The sequence below is a fragment of the Poecile atricapillus genome, chromosome 28 (genome assembly GCF_030490865.1).
Source record: "Poecile atricapillus isolate bPoeAtr1 chromosome 28, bPoeAtr1.hap1, whole genome shotgun sequence".
In the NCBI taxonomy this organism is placed as follows: domain Eukaryota; kingdom Metazoa; phylum Chordata; class Aves; order Passeriformes; family Paridae; genus Poecile; species Poecile atricapillus.
The window spans coordinates 5,442,921-5,457,878 of record NC_081276.1 but is presented as its reverse complement, the minus strand read 5'-3'; the positions used below and the strand labels follow the sequence as shown (position 1 = coordinate 5,457,878).

The following is a 14,958-nucleotide window of genomic DNA, read 5'->3' as shown; positions in this document are numbered from 1 at the left end:
TCACTACCCAGGGAACAAACGGAGTCATCCAGAGCTGCAGCAAGCAGAATGGCTCAGGCTGTAGCACAAGGGGCTGCAGCCCTTTCCCACCAGCATCTACAGCAACATTTCTCAAGGTCTCTCCATCCAGGAGCCATCTGAATGACACAGAATGACAGCGAATGCCTGCTTGTAGCCCACCAAAAGCCTGGACAAGCTTTGTGTATTTTCTCATGCGCCAACACCACCCAATTTCCGTGCAGAGGGACAGGGGTGCAGCCTGTTCTGTCAGTCTGCAGTCACCTCCAGCTCCTGAGGCTCTGTTCCAAGCACGCTGTGGAGAAGCAGCCAGCTGTGCTGGTGTGAGTCACAACACATGAACACAGGCATACACATTTCCTACTGCCCTGATGGCAAAAGAGGAACAATCACATTCACAGTCCCAGTAGGGACTGACAGAGAGAAAACTATTTGGATTCACAGGGAAAGTAATTTTTTGAGACCTTCTTCTGGACCAAAAAAAAGCTTTTTAATAGATCTGATTCTATGAAAACACGTCAGCTCCTGGAGCTTTTTGTTCAGATGAACACTCTTATGAGGGTTAGGGCTGATTTCAATGGCCAATGTGAAGGAGCAGCTGTACAGGACCCAAAAGGAATGCCATGAAAGTCAGCAGAGCCCCAGAGAGCTGAATGACAACACTCCTCCACCAGGAAACCACTGAGTTTTTTTGGCAGAACTACCCCCCCCCAGAGGAACAGAAGCCTGGCTAGCCCTCCCCACCCCTCCATGCAGGGTTATGGGAGAGATGCTGCATATAAGAGCTTGGTCCCATACTGTGGAAGTCCCTGGTCCTTACCTGTAGCCTTTCCCAGACTGAGCATCTGTGCATCTTTCACCCACACAGGCACCAGTCTTAACACCCATAACCTCACAGCTACACTTTGGTTAACCCAGACCTTGGCACAGGTGTGGGTGCAGTTGTTGTCATTTGCCTCCAAGCCTGGGCTCAGCTACACCTGCTGGGCACTGCCAGCCCAGGCAGGCAGGTGCCACAGCTCAGACTGGTCCTGGCTTGGCATCCCTGGTGTGGGGTGAAGCTGCCGCATCAGTCGCCAGCCAAGGCTTGAGAAACACTTTGTTCCATGTGATCTGCTCCTGGATGCCGATGGGATTTACAAGGGGTGTGAACACCAAGCAGCCCAGGTGAATTCTCTAGACATGGCCTCAGATTTGAGTCCTATGCAGTTTATACAATGACTATTAAAAACAAGGGCTGACCCTTGGGTTTGAGTCTTCTCAGTGACCAGAACTTAAAGACAGAGGAGTCTGATCCCTTGCAGGGAACAATGCAATCCCTCTTGTTCAAAGGCTGCTGAGTCTCAGCCTGGAAATATCTCTGAGCTGCCATGGTTTTGTGATCCAGCACCACATTCAGGCAGTCCCAGGGCTGTATTTCTTTGGTGGTGCTGGGTGGTTCATAGTCTCCCCACTCTTCCACATCTCAGCCCGCGTGCTGGGGTGGCAGCAGGCATGTGGGGATCTGGCACCCACAGAGCTGGGGTGACATCATTTTCTCAAGCTCATGTTTTCTTAACTCCTCCTTCGTTGTTTTTTGCCCTGTGTAGGCAGGAAACTAGAATTGCTGCCTGAAGGTGGGTGACATTTTTGTCAAATGTCCAAGACCAGGAGTGAGGGACCTGGACGTGGGCCCATCATGGAACTCTGAGCCAGGATGCAGGGCACAGCTGGGCACCTCTGGGACTTGGCTCATCGCCCCAGACTTCACCTTTCCTGACGTGGACAGAGAAGGTAAAGCTGCATGGGGCAGAGGACCAAAGCAATTTCTTCTCCAAGCAGTCAGTGGACCGGCAAGAGCCGTGCTATTCCACACCTGCTTTGGAGACCAACTGAGGGCGTGAAATCACCAAGTTCATTACCACAGGATACTGGGGAAGCCAAGTATGCAAATGGATTGGAGAGGGACGAGGCCTGTCAGTGGAGGTAGATTCATTAGAGCTATTAAGGTACTTCCATCCGGATGCAAACCCTTTCCCAGGAAGTCCCCAAACTGCCTGCTAGCAGCTGGGAGGGACGTCGGGAGTCACATCTTGTTTCTCCTGCCCTTCCCGTGAGTAGAGTTACAGAAGAGCCAGATATGGAAAAATACCCGTGAAGTTCAGAGCTGAAAAGGAAAGATAAAGCAAAAATCATTGCTGAAGGTTTCGGCGCTGAAAGGGTCTGGAGCAGTTAGTGAGGGCAAGCTCTAAGCTGGGGAATGCCGGGGTCCTTACGGGACGGGGAGAGAGCGCAGAGCTCGCGGCTCAGCGACCAGCACGGGAAGCAGGCGGGGAAGAAAGCTGGCAAGAAAAGGAGACAAACAGCCGCTGCTGGGACAGGGAGAGCTGCCAGGAACCCAGCGGGGCCAGGCCCGGGGAACCCAGCCAGGGCCAGAGGCACACTTCTCCCGGCCATGGGTGGGACGAGGGCAAGATGTGCGGGGAGCGGCTGTGTGGGGAGGAACACGGTGGTGCAGGGCACTGGACCCTGGCCACCCGCCGGACCCCGGCCAGCAGCGAGGTTGAGCTCAGGACAGAGGGTACCCCAGCATCGGGGTGATGTGGGCAGGGGATCCCCCTTTCTGCAGGGGGACAATCCTTGATGTGGACAGGTCAGGGAGAATCCCGTCCCCAGGGTGACTGGAGTAGACGCATCCCATCCCCAGGTAATCAGGACAGGGGACCTGGGGGTGACAAGGATAGGGGACACCCCTCCCCCCAGGTGGCAGGAACGGGGCACATCCCACCCCGGGCGCCCACGGGGACAGCGATATCCCCTCCCCACGCGGAGAAGTGGCTAGCGGGACGGCCGCGGGGCGAGCGGCCGGGGGCGGTGCCCGACCCATCGGGCCCGGGGCCGCTCCCTGCCCGCCCCCGCCCCGCCCCGGCCTCTCCCGCTCCCGCCCGCCCTCGGCCCGGGGCTGCGGCGGGCAGCCCTGCCCGGCGCCGCGGAGCAGCCCGAGAGTCCCGGGCCCGGGGCTGTGTCCCGGCTGCAGCACAGGAGCCGGCAGCACGGTGAGGGACGGCGGGGACCGGGCGAGACGGGACGGGCGGGCCCGGCGGCGGCGGCGGGGCGGGGGCTCGTCCCGGTGGCGGCCCCCGCAGGGCCCCGCGCCGCCGCCGCCCGAGGCCCCCCGAGGGGCCGCGCTGGAGCCCCCGCAGACGCGGCGGGATGGGGCGGGATGGGGCGGCCCCGGAATCCGCCGCTCCGGGGGGCTCCGCCCGAGCGGCCCCGGCGGCGGGAACGGGAGGGGAGCGGGGCCGGGGCCGGGCTGGAACTCTCCCACTCCGGCTGGCGGCGGCGGGGGTCCCCGGGCTTCCCTGGGCTGGGGACGAGCTGTCGCCCCGACGTGCGGATGCCTGGAATGTGCTGCTCGCAGCCCGGGGCGCTGGGGATCCTCCAGGGGTGCCGGGAACCCATAAGGTTGAGCTGGTGGACTCCCAGGGAGCTGGGGAACTGCAGGGCTGGGGCTTCTGGGGTCTCCAGAGGGTCCTGGGGACCTTTTCGGGCTGGGTGTGCTGTGGGCGGTGGGACGTGGCACCCCAGGCTGCGGCAGGCCCCTCTGGGGTGCTGAAGGGCACGGGGGTGCTGCGGGGTTTGGGCTGCTCCTCCATGCACTTGGAGATCGCACCCTGGGGTTGTGCATGGTGCTGTGTGTGTACCCTGGCTGTATTGGGGCTCCCCGCGTGTAAATTTAGTTTCATCTCTGAGCCTCTCCTCACAGCTCGGGCCATCGCTGCTGGTGCCGTGTGTTGTAAGCAGCCCTGAGAAAATCAGGTGTCGTTGGTGGAAAGTGCTGGTGGGCAGCTGTGGTGAGGGGTTTGATGTTCTCTAGTGAAGCTGTAGGGAGCCTATAGTGCTGTAGGTGTGAGGGGGCTCGTAGAGTTGATCCCCACGTGGGTAAGCCTGTGTGTGGACTCTGCACCTGTTGTGTGTGAGCTCAGGGAGGTCCCTGAGGGGCTGGAGCGGGTGTAGAGCCTGGGTAGCCCCCTTGGCCTCCCACCTAGCCGGGCCATTGATGACAACTCCAGAAATAACAATCCAACCTGAAATGAGGCTGTTGAGATGATCAAAGCATTTCCCTTTCCCTCCCTGGGTCAGGGATCCCACCTGGCTCCAGCTCCTCCAGGAGCAGATCCAGCATAGACAGCATGGCTGACGTGGCCTGGGCAAATAGTCACAGGCCCTTCTGTACACCCCCTGCAGCAGGGGATAGGGACAGGACTGTGTCATGAGCCCTGGCTACCTCCTGCTGCACCCAGCCACAGTGCTGGCAGGTAACACTGCAGGTGACAAGCACGTGTGACAGCTGGCTGTGTGTGAGGAGACTGAATCCTGGCAGGCTGCTGGCAGTGGAGGAAGCCTTGTGCTTTCTCAGTGGTTTCCCTTTAACTTTGGAACAGCCTCAGTTCCGAGCTTCAGGGCTTATCGCCTGCGCTGCTACGAGGGAAGCATGCCTGGCTGAGATAAATCAAGTTGCACTGGCCAGGGCTGCTCTGGACTCTGTTCTTCTCACATTCCTCATGACCTCAGTATTTTGGCTCAGGAGGAGAGCCAGGGAGAGCCCTCCCTGTGTCCAGCCCCAGCCCTGCTGGTGGAGCAGCTCACGCTGCAGCAGGTGGTTGAACTGGGCTGAGGGCTGCTACAGCTTTGCCCCTGGGGAGGGAAAGGCCGCAGAGGTCTCGAGCTTTAGGAACAGCTCCCCCAGACCTCTCCTCTGCCAGTCCAGGAGCTTGGGAGTCCCAAGGGGAAATCGCCCTGTGAGGCCAGAGATCCCAAGGTGCTGCCTGCAGCTGGGGCTGGGGCATGAGGACCGGGTGGTACCTGGGCTGTGCCAAGGTGCCCAGCCTCCCTCATCCCTGACATTATTTCTTATTGTAATTGAGCAGAGCAGCTCCAGTTTTAGCCCCAGGTTTCCCATGTTGGCATTGGTACAGCAGCATGAGGGGAAAATACAGGTGTGAGCCCAGGGCAAAGCATAGCCCTGCCTCCACAAGGGTGGTTGGGTGCCTGCGCATCATCCTCCTCCTCTTCCCTCAATCCCAAGCCTCCCTACCAGTCCTTTGCTTGTACCATCCTACTTTTCTGTTGAAATACCAGTGCTAGAAGCAACACTTTCATTGCTTCCAAAGAGAGCTGGGATCATGTAAGGGCTCCCCCAGGGGTCCATGTGCCCAGCCCCTTCAGCAACCTCCACCAGTGCCCAAGGGAGCAGCTGAAGCTGCTGAAAATCATCCTTTGGCACCAAAGTGACTGGTACGATTGGCCCCAGCAAGACTTCAGCCCAGGGGGAGGGCAACTGCCTGAGTGGTGCCGTGGTTGTGGAAGCCAGGGCTTGTGCTGAGAGTGGCTGGGCCAAGGGGATGGGGACTCAACCTGCTGCACACCGAGACTGTCTGCACCCACTTGTCCAATCCAGCCCTACACCTCTTCCCCAGCCCAGGGACAGTTTACACAGCCTGAGGAGCCTGGTTTGCACCTTGTAGGAGGGTTTGAACATCACGGGGTCCCTGGAGCCACTTGGACATTGTTGGGAGCTGGCAGGTCCCATCACCTTTTTTGGAGCTGGGTGAATACAGAAACTCCTGCCCTAGTCCAGCCCATCCTGTCAGACCAAAAGAAATGGGGTCTGGAAGCAGTGGGAGGATGTCCCCCACAGTTGGGATGCAGCTGCTGACATTGGCTGAAGGGGCCATAGGAGGTGGCAGGTGACAAGCAGCCTGTCCCCAGCTCAGTGGAGGGGACATCAGTGCAGTGCTGGTGCAAAGGGCACCTTTGCTGCTGGAGTGGTGTGGGAGGTCTCCAGGCCTCAGCAGAGGAGGCTTTTCCTGTCCTCAGGCAGGACAATACCCAGGCCGAGTGGCGGAAGGGAGCTGCCGGCCACTTCCCTTCTAGGAAACGCACCCACTGCTTCTGGCTCCTGTTGTTCTCTCTTCCTCTTTGATTTACAACATGTGTGGAGCCCAGCGGGAAGTTTGTCCAGGCCCCAGCACTGTTTAATTACCTGCAGCAAGGGCTATGCAGAGGAGGAAGCCAATGTCTTCCCATGGTGGGAGGGATTAGACGAGGTGGGGGATGTGTGGACCCTCTTGGGCATGAAGCCAGCAGCTTGGGAATGGTGGATGCCAGCATGGAGCTGGGAAGTTCCCAGGGAAGGTGGAATGGGTTCCCACTCAAAGGTGGGATGATTCCAAGGGAGGGGAGGTGGAATTTGGGATGTCCATCAGCTGTGGGTGGGTTGGCAGAGGAGTAGGACAGCCCCAGAATCCCTCCTGGTGACTAGTGGGAAGTGCTTTATCTCTGCCCAGTTGGACTCAGCCCCCAGCCCTGTGCACTGGGCTGGGGGTGGGAGGCTGCCACGGTGCCCAGCCCAAGCCTGGCCTGGCACTGCCACAGCTGCTCTGCTGGCTCCACAGGGTCAGCACCGGGGCTGGAGAGTGGCTGCAACATCGGCGTGAGGGGCGGATGTGGGTGTTTCTGTGAAGCCAAGGCCAGGTCCCCCACCATTCCCTGGGTAGCACTGAGCCTCAGCTTCCCTGAGGGCTGTGCCCAAGCCACTGTTCCTCTGTGGCATTCCTCCTCCCCTGCTTTCTTCTGAAAATAGCCCAGTGCAAATGCTTTGCCCACCAACAGCTGCTCAGCCTCATGGCCACCTGTGCCCCATGGGCAGAACCATAAGAGCCCTGATGCCATGCACAGCAACAGTGGGTGCTCCCAAGGTGCTGTTGTCCCATCCTGCTCCTGCCAGGAGCACTTTACACCTGGGCCCCAGCATCCAGATGCTGCCAGATGTTGCAGCAGGTCCCAGCTCAGTGCTCACAGCTGGTAGCACCCCCAGCCATGAGCTCACTTCTGGACCACAGCCGTATCCTGTTGGCTCTCCTCCAGTGTGTCCATGACTGGAAAAATCAGGCTCCCATTTCATTCCCCTCTGCCTGATCCCACATTATGGACAGGGAAAAGCAGTCAGGTCCCTCCTGGGGGTCACTGGCCCCTTAGGACACCCCTGAGGCCTTGTGGAACACCCTGGGTGATGAGAATGGGCATCATACCGAGCACTGACAGATGCTGGCAGCTCCCTGCAGTCACATGGCTCTGCCAAAGCATCGGTTCCCTGTATCCAAAGCAAACTTCACACTGAGTATTGCACCTATACAGGTTTCAGCTTTTTTTTTCCTGGCCTGCTCCCACTGTATGGCCAAGCTCCAGCTTATGACCCTTGGGAGCTGGCAGCACAGCCACCCCAGCTGAGCTGTAGAGTATTCCTTAAGTGTACAAACAATCCCAGCCCCACAGGCAGCACCATGCTGGCCCAGCCACCGGCTCCAGTGTCAGCCCTGGGCTGGGGGAGGCCAGGAGACCTGGCAGATGGTGGGGCCAGTCACAGGGCTCTCCCCAGGTGGGGGCCTGGGCAGTGTGGCTGCCTGGGGCTCAGCAGCCCTGGGGTCACAGGGTTTGGCTGAACGTGGTCTTGTTGTTTCAGGTTGATGGTCCTCTGGTCAACAGCATTCTGGGAAGAAGATGGCTCAGCCAGCACCCCTGAACCAGAACCTCCCAGGTAAAGAGACCTTTGTGTCACTACAGGGTTGTCACCAGGTAGTGACAGCAGAAGGGGTGCAAGGGTGGTGGCAGGGCTGAATTGTCCCATCCCTTCCCAATGGAGTTCCTCACTCCAGCACCAACCCTGACATGGACTGGGTGCCCTGTGATACCCTATGGCACTGAGGGTGCTGGAGACAAACACATCGCACATTGTGGAGGAGGGGGGCCTGCAGGCTGTAAATTCCGGTATAGCCCAGTTGGAAAAGCCTGTCTCCACCAGGTCCCTGCCTAACCATCCTTGCTCCTCCTGCAGATCTTGGGGGCCCGTTCTTGTACCGGGACCAGGACGATGGAGAGAAGAGCTCATATTCTGTGGAAACCCCTTATGGCTTCCTGCTGGATCTTGATTTCCTGAAATATGTTGATGATATTGAAAGTGGCCAAACACTCAAGAAAGTGCCACTGCCTCGCAGGGTGAAAGGGTCCCGTCCACCACCCAGCACCCTGCGCAGCCCCAGCAGCCACACCAGCGCCTGGACCTCCACCGAGTCCCTCACCTCCATGGCCAGTGAGGAGGGCAGGACTGCACTGCTGCTGTCCCAGCACAGCCGAGCACCCCTGGAGCCTGCGAGCAAGCCAACCTCCCACACCATCTCGCTGCCACCAGTACGGCTGCTCCCACCTCCCACCCACAAGTGCCTTGTGCCAAACCCACGGGTGGAGAAGACCTTGCTGGAGACAAGCAGGAGGCTGGAGCAGGAGCAGGGTCGTTTGCAGGATATTGGTGCTCCCTCCCACAGTGGCCAGCCACCCCACTGGGTACCAGTGGGCATGGAGGGCCAGGCGGGCTGGGGCCGGGTGAGCCCTGGCAGCTCAGGACGCAGCACTCCGGCTGCGGGGCTCAGCACGGCCCCGCTGCAGCACGTGCGAGAGCAGATGGCTGCAGCCCTGCGGCAGCTCCGGGACCTGGAGGAGCAGGTGAAAACCATCCCACTCCTGGAGATGCAGATCTGCGAGTTGAAGAGGGAGAAGGCAAAATTGCTGGAGAAGCTGTCGGCAGAGCCTGGCGAGGCGTTGCATCACCCCTCTGGCTCTGAGGCAGGGGCAGGGGGTGAGGAAGCACCCCACACAGGGCCAGAGAGTGAAGCAGAGCCAGTGAGGGGGCGAACGAGCAAAATTGCAGAGCTGAGGAAGCTGACGGAGAAGCTGGCTGTGCCAGAGCGGAACATCAGGGCTTGGCCAGGCAAGAGCCCCAGGGTGGCTGAGAGGCCTTGCTGCTCTGTGGCAGTGGGTGAGGATCGGGCCATGACAGATGCCGTCTTCTACTACCGGTCGCAGCAGGAGAGCGGGGACACGGCAGACAGCGGCACACAGGGACGCAAGGACGTGGCTGTCTGGGTGCTGGAGTCCTCACTGGGGCTGGCCACTGAGACAGAGCGGGAGATGGAGCTTCTGCAGCAGACGGTGGGGCACCAGAAGGAGGTGATCACCCTGATGGAGGGGCACCTGCAGGAGGCCACCCGGGAGCTGGAGGAGCTGCGGCTGGAGGTGTGTGCCCGCCGGCCCCGTGGGCAGGTGGACAAGGAGGTGATGGCCAAGCCACAGATGGCCGAGGCACTGGTGGAGGCTGTGGTAGTGACACAGAGCCAGGCAGCTGGCGACCCCCCGGAGACAGCAGAGGCAGGTGTGGAGTGCTGCCCCCCGACCTCCTGCGTTGCCGTGGGCTGCCACCCTGATGGGCGGGACGTGGCAGTCGGACCTGACTCAGCTGCCAGCTGTGATGACAAGGGCAGCCAGACAGATGTGGGCAGCGTTGTCCTGGCAGGAGAAGAGAAGGATCCTGGTGTGAGCAAGGTGATGGAGCCTGGCCTGGGTGATGGCCTGAGTAGCTCATCAGCGCTGGGCACAGGAGCAGCGGGGAGGATGTGCCCAGACAGCCAAGCCCCTGGGCCGGCTGTGCTGGAGACAATACACAGCAACCAGGACACATTCCCAACACAGGAAAGTGGAGCTGCCCCAATCCCTGCAGCAGGTGAGTGTCACCAGGGATGACTTCAGGGTCTGGCTTGGAATGTTCCTGCAGGAAGGGAGAGGATGGCCTTGTTGGGGACAATGCCTGCAGGGCCAATGCTACCCATGCTCCAGCAGTTGCCCATGTCTCTTCCATGCCTGCCCAGAGGTCTAGTGGGTTTGGGGTGTTTGGCTAGCCCAAAGGAGAGACTGTTTACAAGAGCATGTAGTGACAGGACAAGGCAGAGTGGTTCCAAAACAGTAGGTTCATATTAGATATTAGGAAAAATTCTTTACCGTGAAGTGGTGATGCCCTTGCACAGGTTACCTAGAGAAGTTGTGGATGCCCCGTCCCTGGAAGTGTTTAAGGCCAGGTTGGATGGAGCTCTGAGCAAGCTGGTCTAGTGGAAGGTGTCCCTGACCATGGCAGTGGAGTTGAAATGAGATGATTTTTAAGGTCTTTTCTAACCCAGACCATTCCATGATTCTAAAATTCCATGATTCTTGTTCACTGGCCCTTGACATCCACCTCTTTCCCTGTAGGAGCCCTGAAGTCCATCATGAAGAAGCGGGATGGTCCTCCCCAGAGCAAGGCAGAGGGCAGCAAGAAGAGCCTGCAGTTTGTGGGCGTGCTGAATGGGGAGTACGTGCTGAGGGGCTCCTGCCACCCCTGTGAGCCAATCCTGGTCCCCTGCATCCCTGTCCTGGGCTGGGGCCAGTGGCAGGGCCTGAAGGGGGCCAATCTGGTGCTGTGCTGCCACTGAGCATCTTCCCTCTGTGCAGGTATGAGAGCACATCCAGTGAGGAGGAGGAAGAAGGCAACAGCTCCTCTGAGAAGGCTTCAGCCGACAGTTCTAACAGTTCAGAGCAGGGAGAGACCGAAACCTCAGAGGAGGAGGCTGGGGAAGACACGTGTGAGCCCAGACTGGAGTGCAAGGGCAGTGATGTAACCCTGCTGGAGCCCCCCGAAGTGAAGGAAAAGTAAGTGCTGGTGGAGAAGGCTCCCTGCTCCCTGGCCCTGCACAGTTGGGAGCCAAGGCACAGGCCTTGCCAGCTTGGGGCATCTGCCCCAGCCCCAGTTTCAATGCTGCCAGTGGGAAAAACCCATTCAGATCCTGCAGAGACCATTCATCAGGAAACAATCCTTCCAGTTTCTTGGGTCTGCTAAGGAAAGGATGAGAGGCCCCAGATGCCTCTTTGCTGCAGAAGATAGTTTAGAGTGGGACAAAAAAACCAAACAGCTTCCAATAGCATTTTTCAACAAAAGGAAAAAATGTGGCTAAGAATGGGTGAATCGTGCCCAAGCACATCCATAGTAAGGCTCCATTCTGTTGCAGCTTGCAGAGGCTGAAACAGCCAGGGTGCAGCCAGTGGGCTGGAGCTTGCACTTTGGGGACCTTGCAGAGAATTATAGGCACTGGGGAGCTCACAGGTTTGGTGGGTTGATGCAGCCCCACACCGCAGACATCCTCATGCTCTCCACAGGTTTGAGCTGAGCCCCAGGATGAGGGAGGCCTGCCTCATTGTCAAGACCCACCTGGGCCACCCTGGTGCTGCCAAGAGTAAAGAGGTGGTGAGTGGAGCGCTGCGGTGGGATGGCTTGCCCAGCCCCTGCTGACATCCCTCGGAGTTGCCCCTACTCAGAGAGGAGCCAGCAAAGCCTGGCTCAACATCTTCCCCCAAAATACAGCCCTTTGCTCCACGGTTTGCCCCAGAAACCCCAAAACCCATGTGGACTCAGCTCAGGCCATGCCCAGCATGTGTTTGGGCAGTTCAGGGTCCTGCTTTCACCCACCCCCTCAGGAGCAGGGATTCTGCTCCTCGCCACCTGGACTGGCAGCAGGGGTGGGTGCCAGGGTGCGAGGCCATGCAGAGGCTTAAGGGGAGCTCAGCCCCTCTCTGCCCACAGCTCACCAGCAGCAGCCTGGTCCTTCAGGAGTGGTTCCGTCTATCCAGCCAAAAGTCATCCATCCCTGACACAGTTGCCAACCACCTCCTGGCCTTTGCTGAGGTCTCACCAGCTCTCCTGGCCCACGTGGTGAACCTGGCAGATGGGAATGGCAACACAGCCCTGCACTACAGTGTCTCCCACTCCAACTTCCACATCGTGTGGCTGCTGCTGGATACAGGTCAGTGCCCCCCAGCCCCAGAAACATCCCCTGGCCACCATCCCACTGTACTCCAGGTCATGTCCTGGCCATATCAGCACAGGGGGAAGGCAATGGCAGCAGAGGGGCAAGGAGAGCTGCCGTGGATTATGTCTGTTCGTAGGTGTGGGGGTCAAAGTAGCCACAGCCCAAATTTCCTGGGGGAGATCCATTAGCAGTTCTGTGCCTATGGGATGGCTCACAGCACCCTGGTCAGGACTGTGAGGGAGAGCCAGGCACATGGCTTGGTCCATGTCTCCCACCAGCTGTGCAGCATCCTGAGCCCCCTCTGCCCACCCCCACAGGGATCTGTAATGTGGACCACCAGAACAAAGCTGGGTACACTGCCCTCATGCTGGCAGCACTGGCAGCTGTTGAGCAGGAGGAGGACATGAATGTGGTCAGGAGGCTCTTCAGCATGGGCAACGTCAACGCCAAGGCCAGCCAGGTTGGTGTGGTCTGAGGGCCACCACATTTTGACCCTCCCACCCCCACCTCCCAGATGCCAGAGCCATGCTCAGCTCTTCCAAGGGCAGGACAATGGCTCCAAAACCTAGAGGTGTCAGTGCATGAGGAGTGCATCACCTTAGGAGCTCCTCCTGTGTGGCAGCAGGGCTGTCTCAGCAGTGGTCCTGTGGTGCAGGACAAGTGGGTACCACAGCAGGAGCAGGGGTGGCCTGGCACTGTCCTTTCCTTGCAGGCTGGCCAGACAGCGCTGATGTTGGCTGTCAGCCATGGCCGGCAGGAGATGGTGGAAGCCCTACTCGCCTGTGGTGCCGACGTGAACCTGCAGGACGAGGAGGGCTCGACCGCGCTGATGTGCGCCTGTGAGCACGGCCGTGTGGAGACCGTGAAGCTGCTGCTGGCTCAGCCCACCTGCAACATCTCCATCGTGGACAGTGTAAGGTTCTGTCACTGGGCCTGGGCAGCCGACGCTATGTCCTGTCCCCAAACCTCTTTCTGCATGCTCTCCTTTACTTTCTAGGATGGCAACAATGCTGTTGCCATTGCACTGGAGGCTGGTCACAGTGACATCGCCGCACTCCTCAACGCCCATCTCAACAGCACAAAGGCGCAGGCACCCCTGAGTACCACACCGCTCCCCGTGAGAGGAGAAAGGGCTGTGACACAGATGAGTGTCTCCAGGAAGAGGCTGCAGGAGCAAAAGCAGAGCATTTCAGGTGCCACATGCTCAGAACAGCCCTGCTGGCCCTGACCAGGAGTCACTGGAGGGGTCTCTGGTGACTACTTTATTGCAGCAGGAGACTTCACCGACAGCCACAAAGAGCCCTGGCAGTACAAAGAAACTAAATTAGAGTGCCCTTGGGATCCAGCCAGGAGCAACCATTGGCACTGGCCTGCGATTCACATCCCCTCACCTGCCGCCCCTCTGTACTGAACCACTCTGCAGCTTTAGTCCCATCACAAGCACCATCCCTGGGCCTCCCATGCCCATCTCCTCCACTGGATGCAGCCCACACGTGGCCACCTCACCACCAAGTGACTGGAGCCAAGTGACCATGGGGCAGGAGACACAGAGAGCAGAAGCCACCCTACCCCTTCTGCTCCCTGCCACGACCACCGGAGCTGCGCCACCTCTGAGCCCTCAGCAAGGAGGAACAGCAGAGAACCAACCCAGCAGAAACAGCACCTGGTTTGTGTTCTCTGGCAGCTCCAAGGTGGCAGCAGTGCCAGTGATGGACCCAGGAGAGCAAGTGGTAGGTCCTGGCCTCAGCAGGGACATGGTGCTCAGCAGGCACACATCCTGTGCAGCAATGGGAGAGGGAATGCTGCCTTGGACAGGGGCTGTTTCCAGACTCAAATACTTGCCCTTCTTTTCTAGCATTTCCTTTCTTGGCTGAAATCTGTTTTGTTTTGTTTTTTTCTCTTTTCTAGCACATGCACTCAAAGCAAAAAAATTATATTGCTTGGCCAAATTATGAAGTTCAGCATGAACTTGGGATTTGATTTGCTCTGCTCAATGGGAGCAAAACCTCTGAGCAGTTGGGGTCGCAGCCAAGTGACAAAAGGGGCTTAGGGCCAAGGAAAAGGGGCTTAGTCTGGGGACTAAGCCTGCCTACCTGATAATCCACAAGGGGATAATCCACAAGGGGAGCAGGTTCTTCTCCCAAGGGAGAGAGACCAATTACATCCTAAACATTTCCCCAGTTAGCCAGTCCTGCAGACTCTGCAGACATACAGAGCCCACAGCTGAGTCCCTCTCTGACCACTTTCCATCCCAAAAGGGAGGAAAGTAGCTGAGGACAGCACCAGGAAAAATACACGGGCCAGAAGAGCTCAGAGCACACAGGTTGCGCCTGCAAAGGGGAACACGTATGTCAGAGAACATGTCTGTGCAAGTGTGTGAGCACTGTCTGGGGTGGGAACAGGGTAAGGACAAGGACCAGGAGGAAAAAGGGTTTTGCATGGGGAGGCAGCTCTGCTCTGAGCCTTCACAAAGGTAACGTGTTGTGCCCCTCATTCCTTCCCCTTGGCCCAGCCTCACCACTTCTGCCCCTGCCTGACCTGCTCTGAGCTGGGGAACCCCACAATCCTCCCCAGAAACTTGCTTTCAGCTTTGCACTGGAGTTAATATACAGCGCTCACTGCCACTCCCTAATACACTTCTCTGTTTACTGGTATTTTAATACTGATGTTTATTTTTAAGATATAAAGTTATTTTGAAATATTACAGTGATATCTGCAGTCTTCTGCCTTGTCTGGTTCACAACAAACTCTTCAAGAAGAGCTGGGGCAGAGGCACAGCCTAGCACAGCCCCCGACCTAAGCAGGTGACCCCACATTCCAAGTCATTCACTGCAAGGTTATGCCCTGGCTATATCCCTCAGTCTGGCTTTCTTCCTGAAGTGTCCCAGGCAGCTGCAGCGGTGTCTTTTCCCCTTTCATTCTGCAGGACCAAGAGGAACACAGGACCAGCTGCAGCCCTGCACTGCCCCTGGTTCTCTGTGGTGCTGATGTTACAGTGCATCATTAGACAGCAATCATCAGACCAAGTGTGAGGATGCAAACTGCCTCCCTCCTCGTATGGATAGGGACCAGGCTGACCCCACAGGGATATTTCAGAAGGGATACAGCTCTCTAAGCCACTCTGTCCCAGTCACCCAGCACATAGGGCTGGCAGGGGCCAGAACAAACACTCTTGGGTCACTGATGAAGTTGTGAGGGAATGAACAACAGCCACAGAACTGAACTCTGAGAG

At 58.3% G+C, this 14,958-nt stretch overlaps 1 protein-coding gene across 2 annotated transcripts; it reads left to right on the top strand.

The window, feature by feature from the left end:
- The first annotated feature begins 2,534 nt into the window (after positions 1–2,534).
- Positions 2,535–14,444, top strand: KANK3 (KN motif and ankyrin repeat domains 3). 2 transcript variants are annotated; one of them, XM_058858501.1, is made up of 10 exons: positions 2,535–2,704; positions 7,523–7,597; positions 7,895–9,613; positions 10,135–10,234; positions 10,375–10,572; positions 11,077–11,164; positions 11,501–11,720; positions 12,044–12,186; positions 12,439–12,639; positions 12,724–14,444. In XM_058858501.1, the coding sequence occupies exons 2-10, from the start codon at positions 7,561–7,563 to the stop codon at positions 12,952–12,954; spliced, it is 2,937 nt and encodes a 978-aa protein (XP_058714484.1). In that variant the 5' UTR covers positions 2,535–2,704; positions 7,523–7,560; the 3' UTR covers positions 12,955–14,444. The 2 variants fall into 2 exon arrangements, with proteins under 2 accessions (XP_058714484.1, XP_058714483.1); XM_058858500.1 differs by lacking the exon at positions 2,535–2,704 and adding an exon at positions 2,901–3,053.
- The last annotated feature ends 514 nt before the right edge of the window (positions 14,445–14,958 follow it).

What these genes read in the sequence shown, in the direction of transcription:
- KANK3 (XM_058858501.1), top strand. Translation starts at nt 7,561, where the DNA reads ATGGCTCAGCCAGCACCCCTGAACCAGAACCTCCCAG. An exon ending in TGCCCCAATCCCTGCAGCAG is followed by an intron (nt 9,614 to 10,134) that starts GTGAGTGTCACC and finishes CTTTCCCTGTAG; the next exon opens with GAGCCCTGAAGTCCATCATG. An exon ending in TCAACGCCAAGGCCAGCCAG is followed by an intron (nt 12,187 to 12,438) that starts GTTGGTGTGGTC and finishes CTTTCCTTGCAG; the next exon opens with GCTGGCCAGACAGCGCTGAT.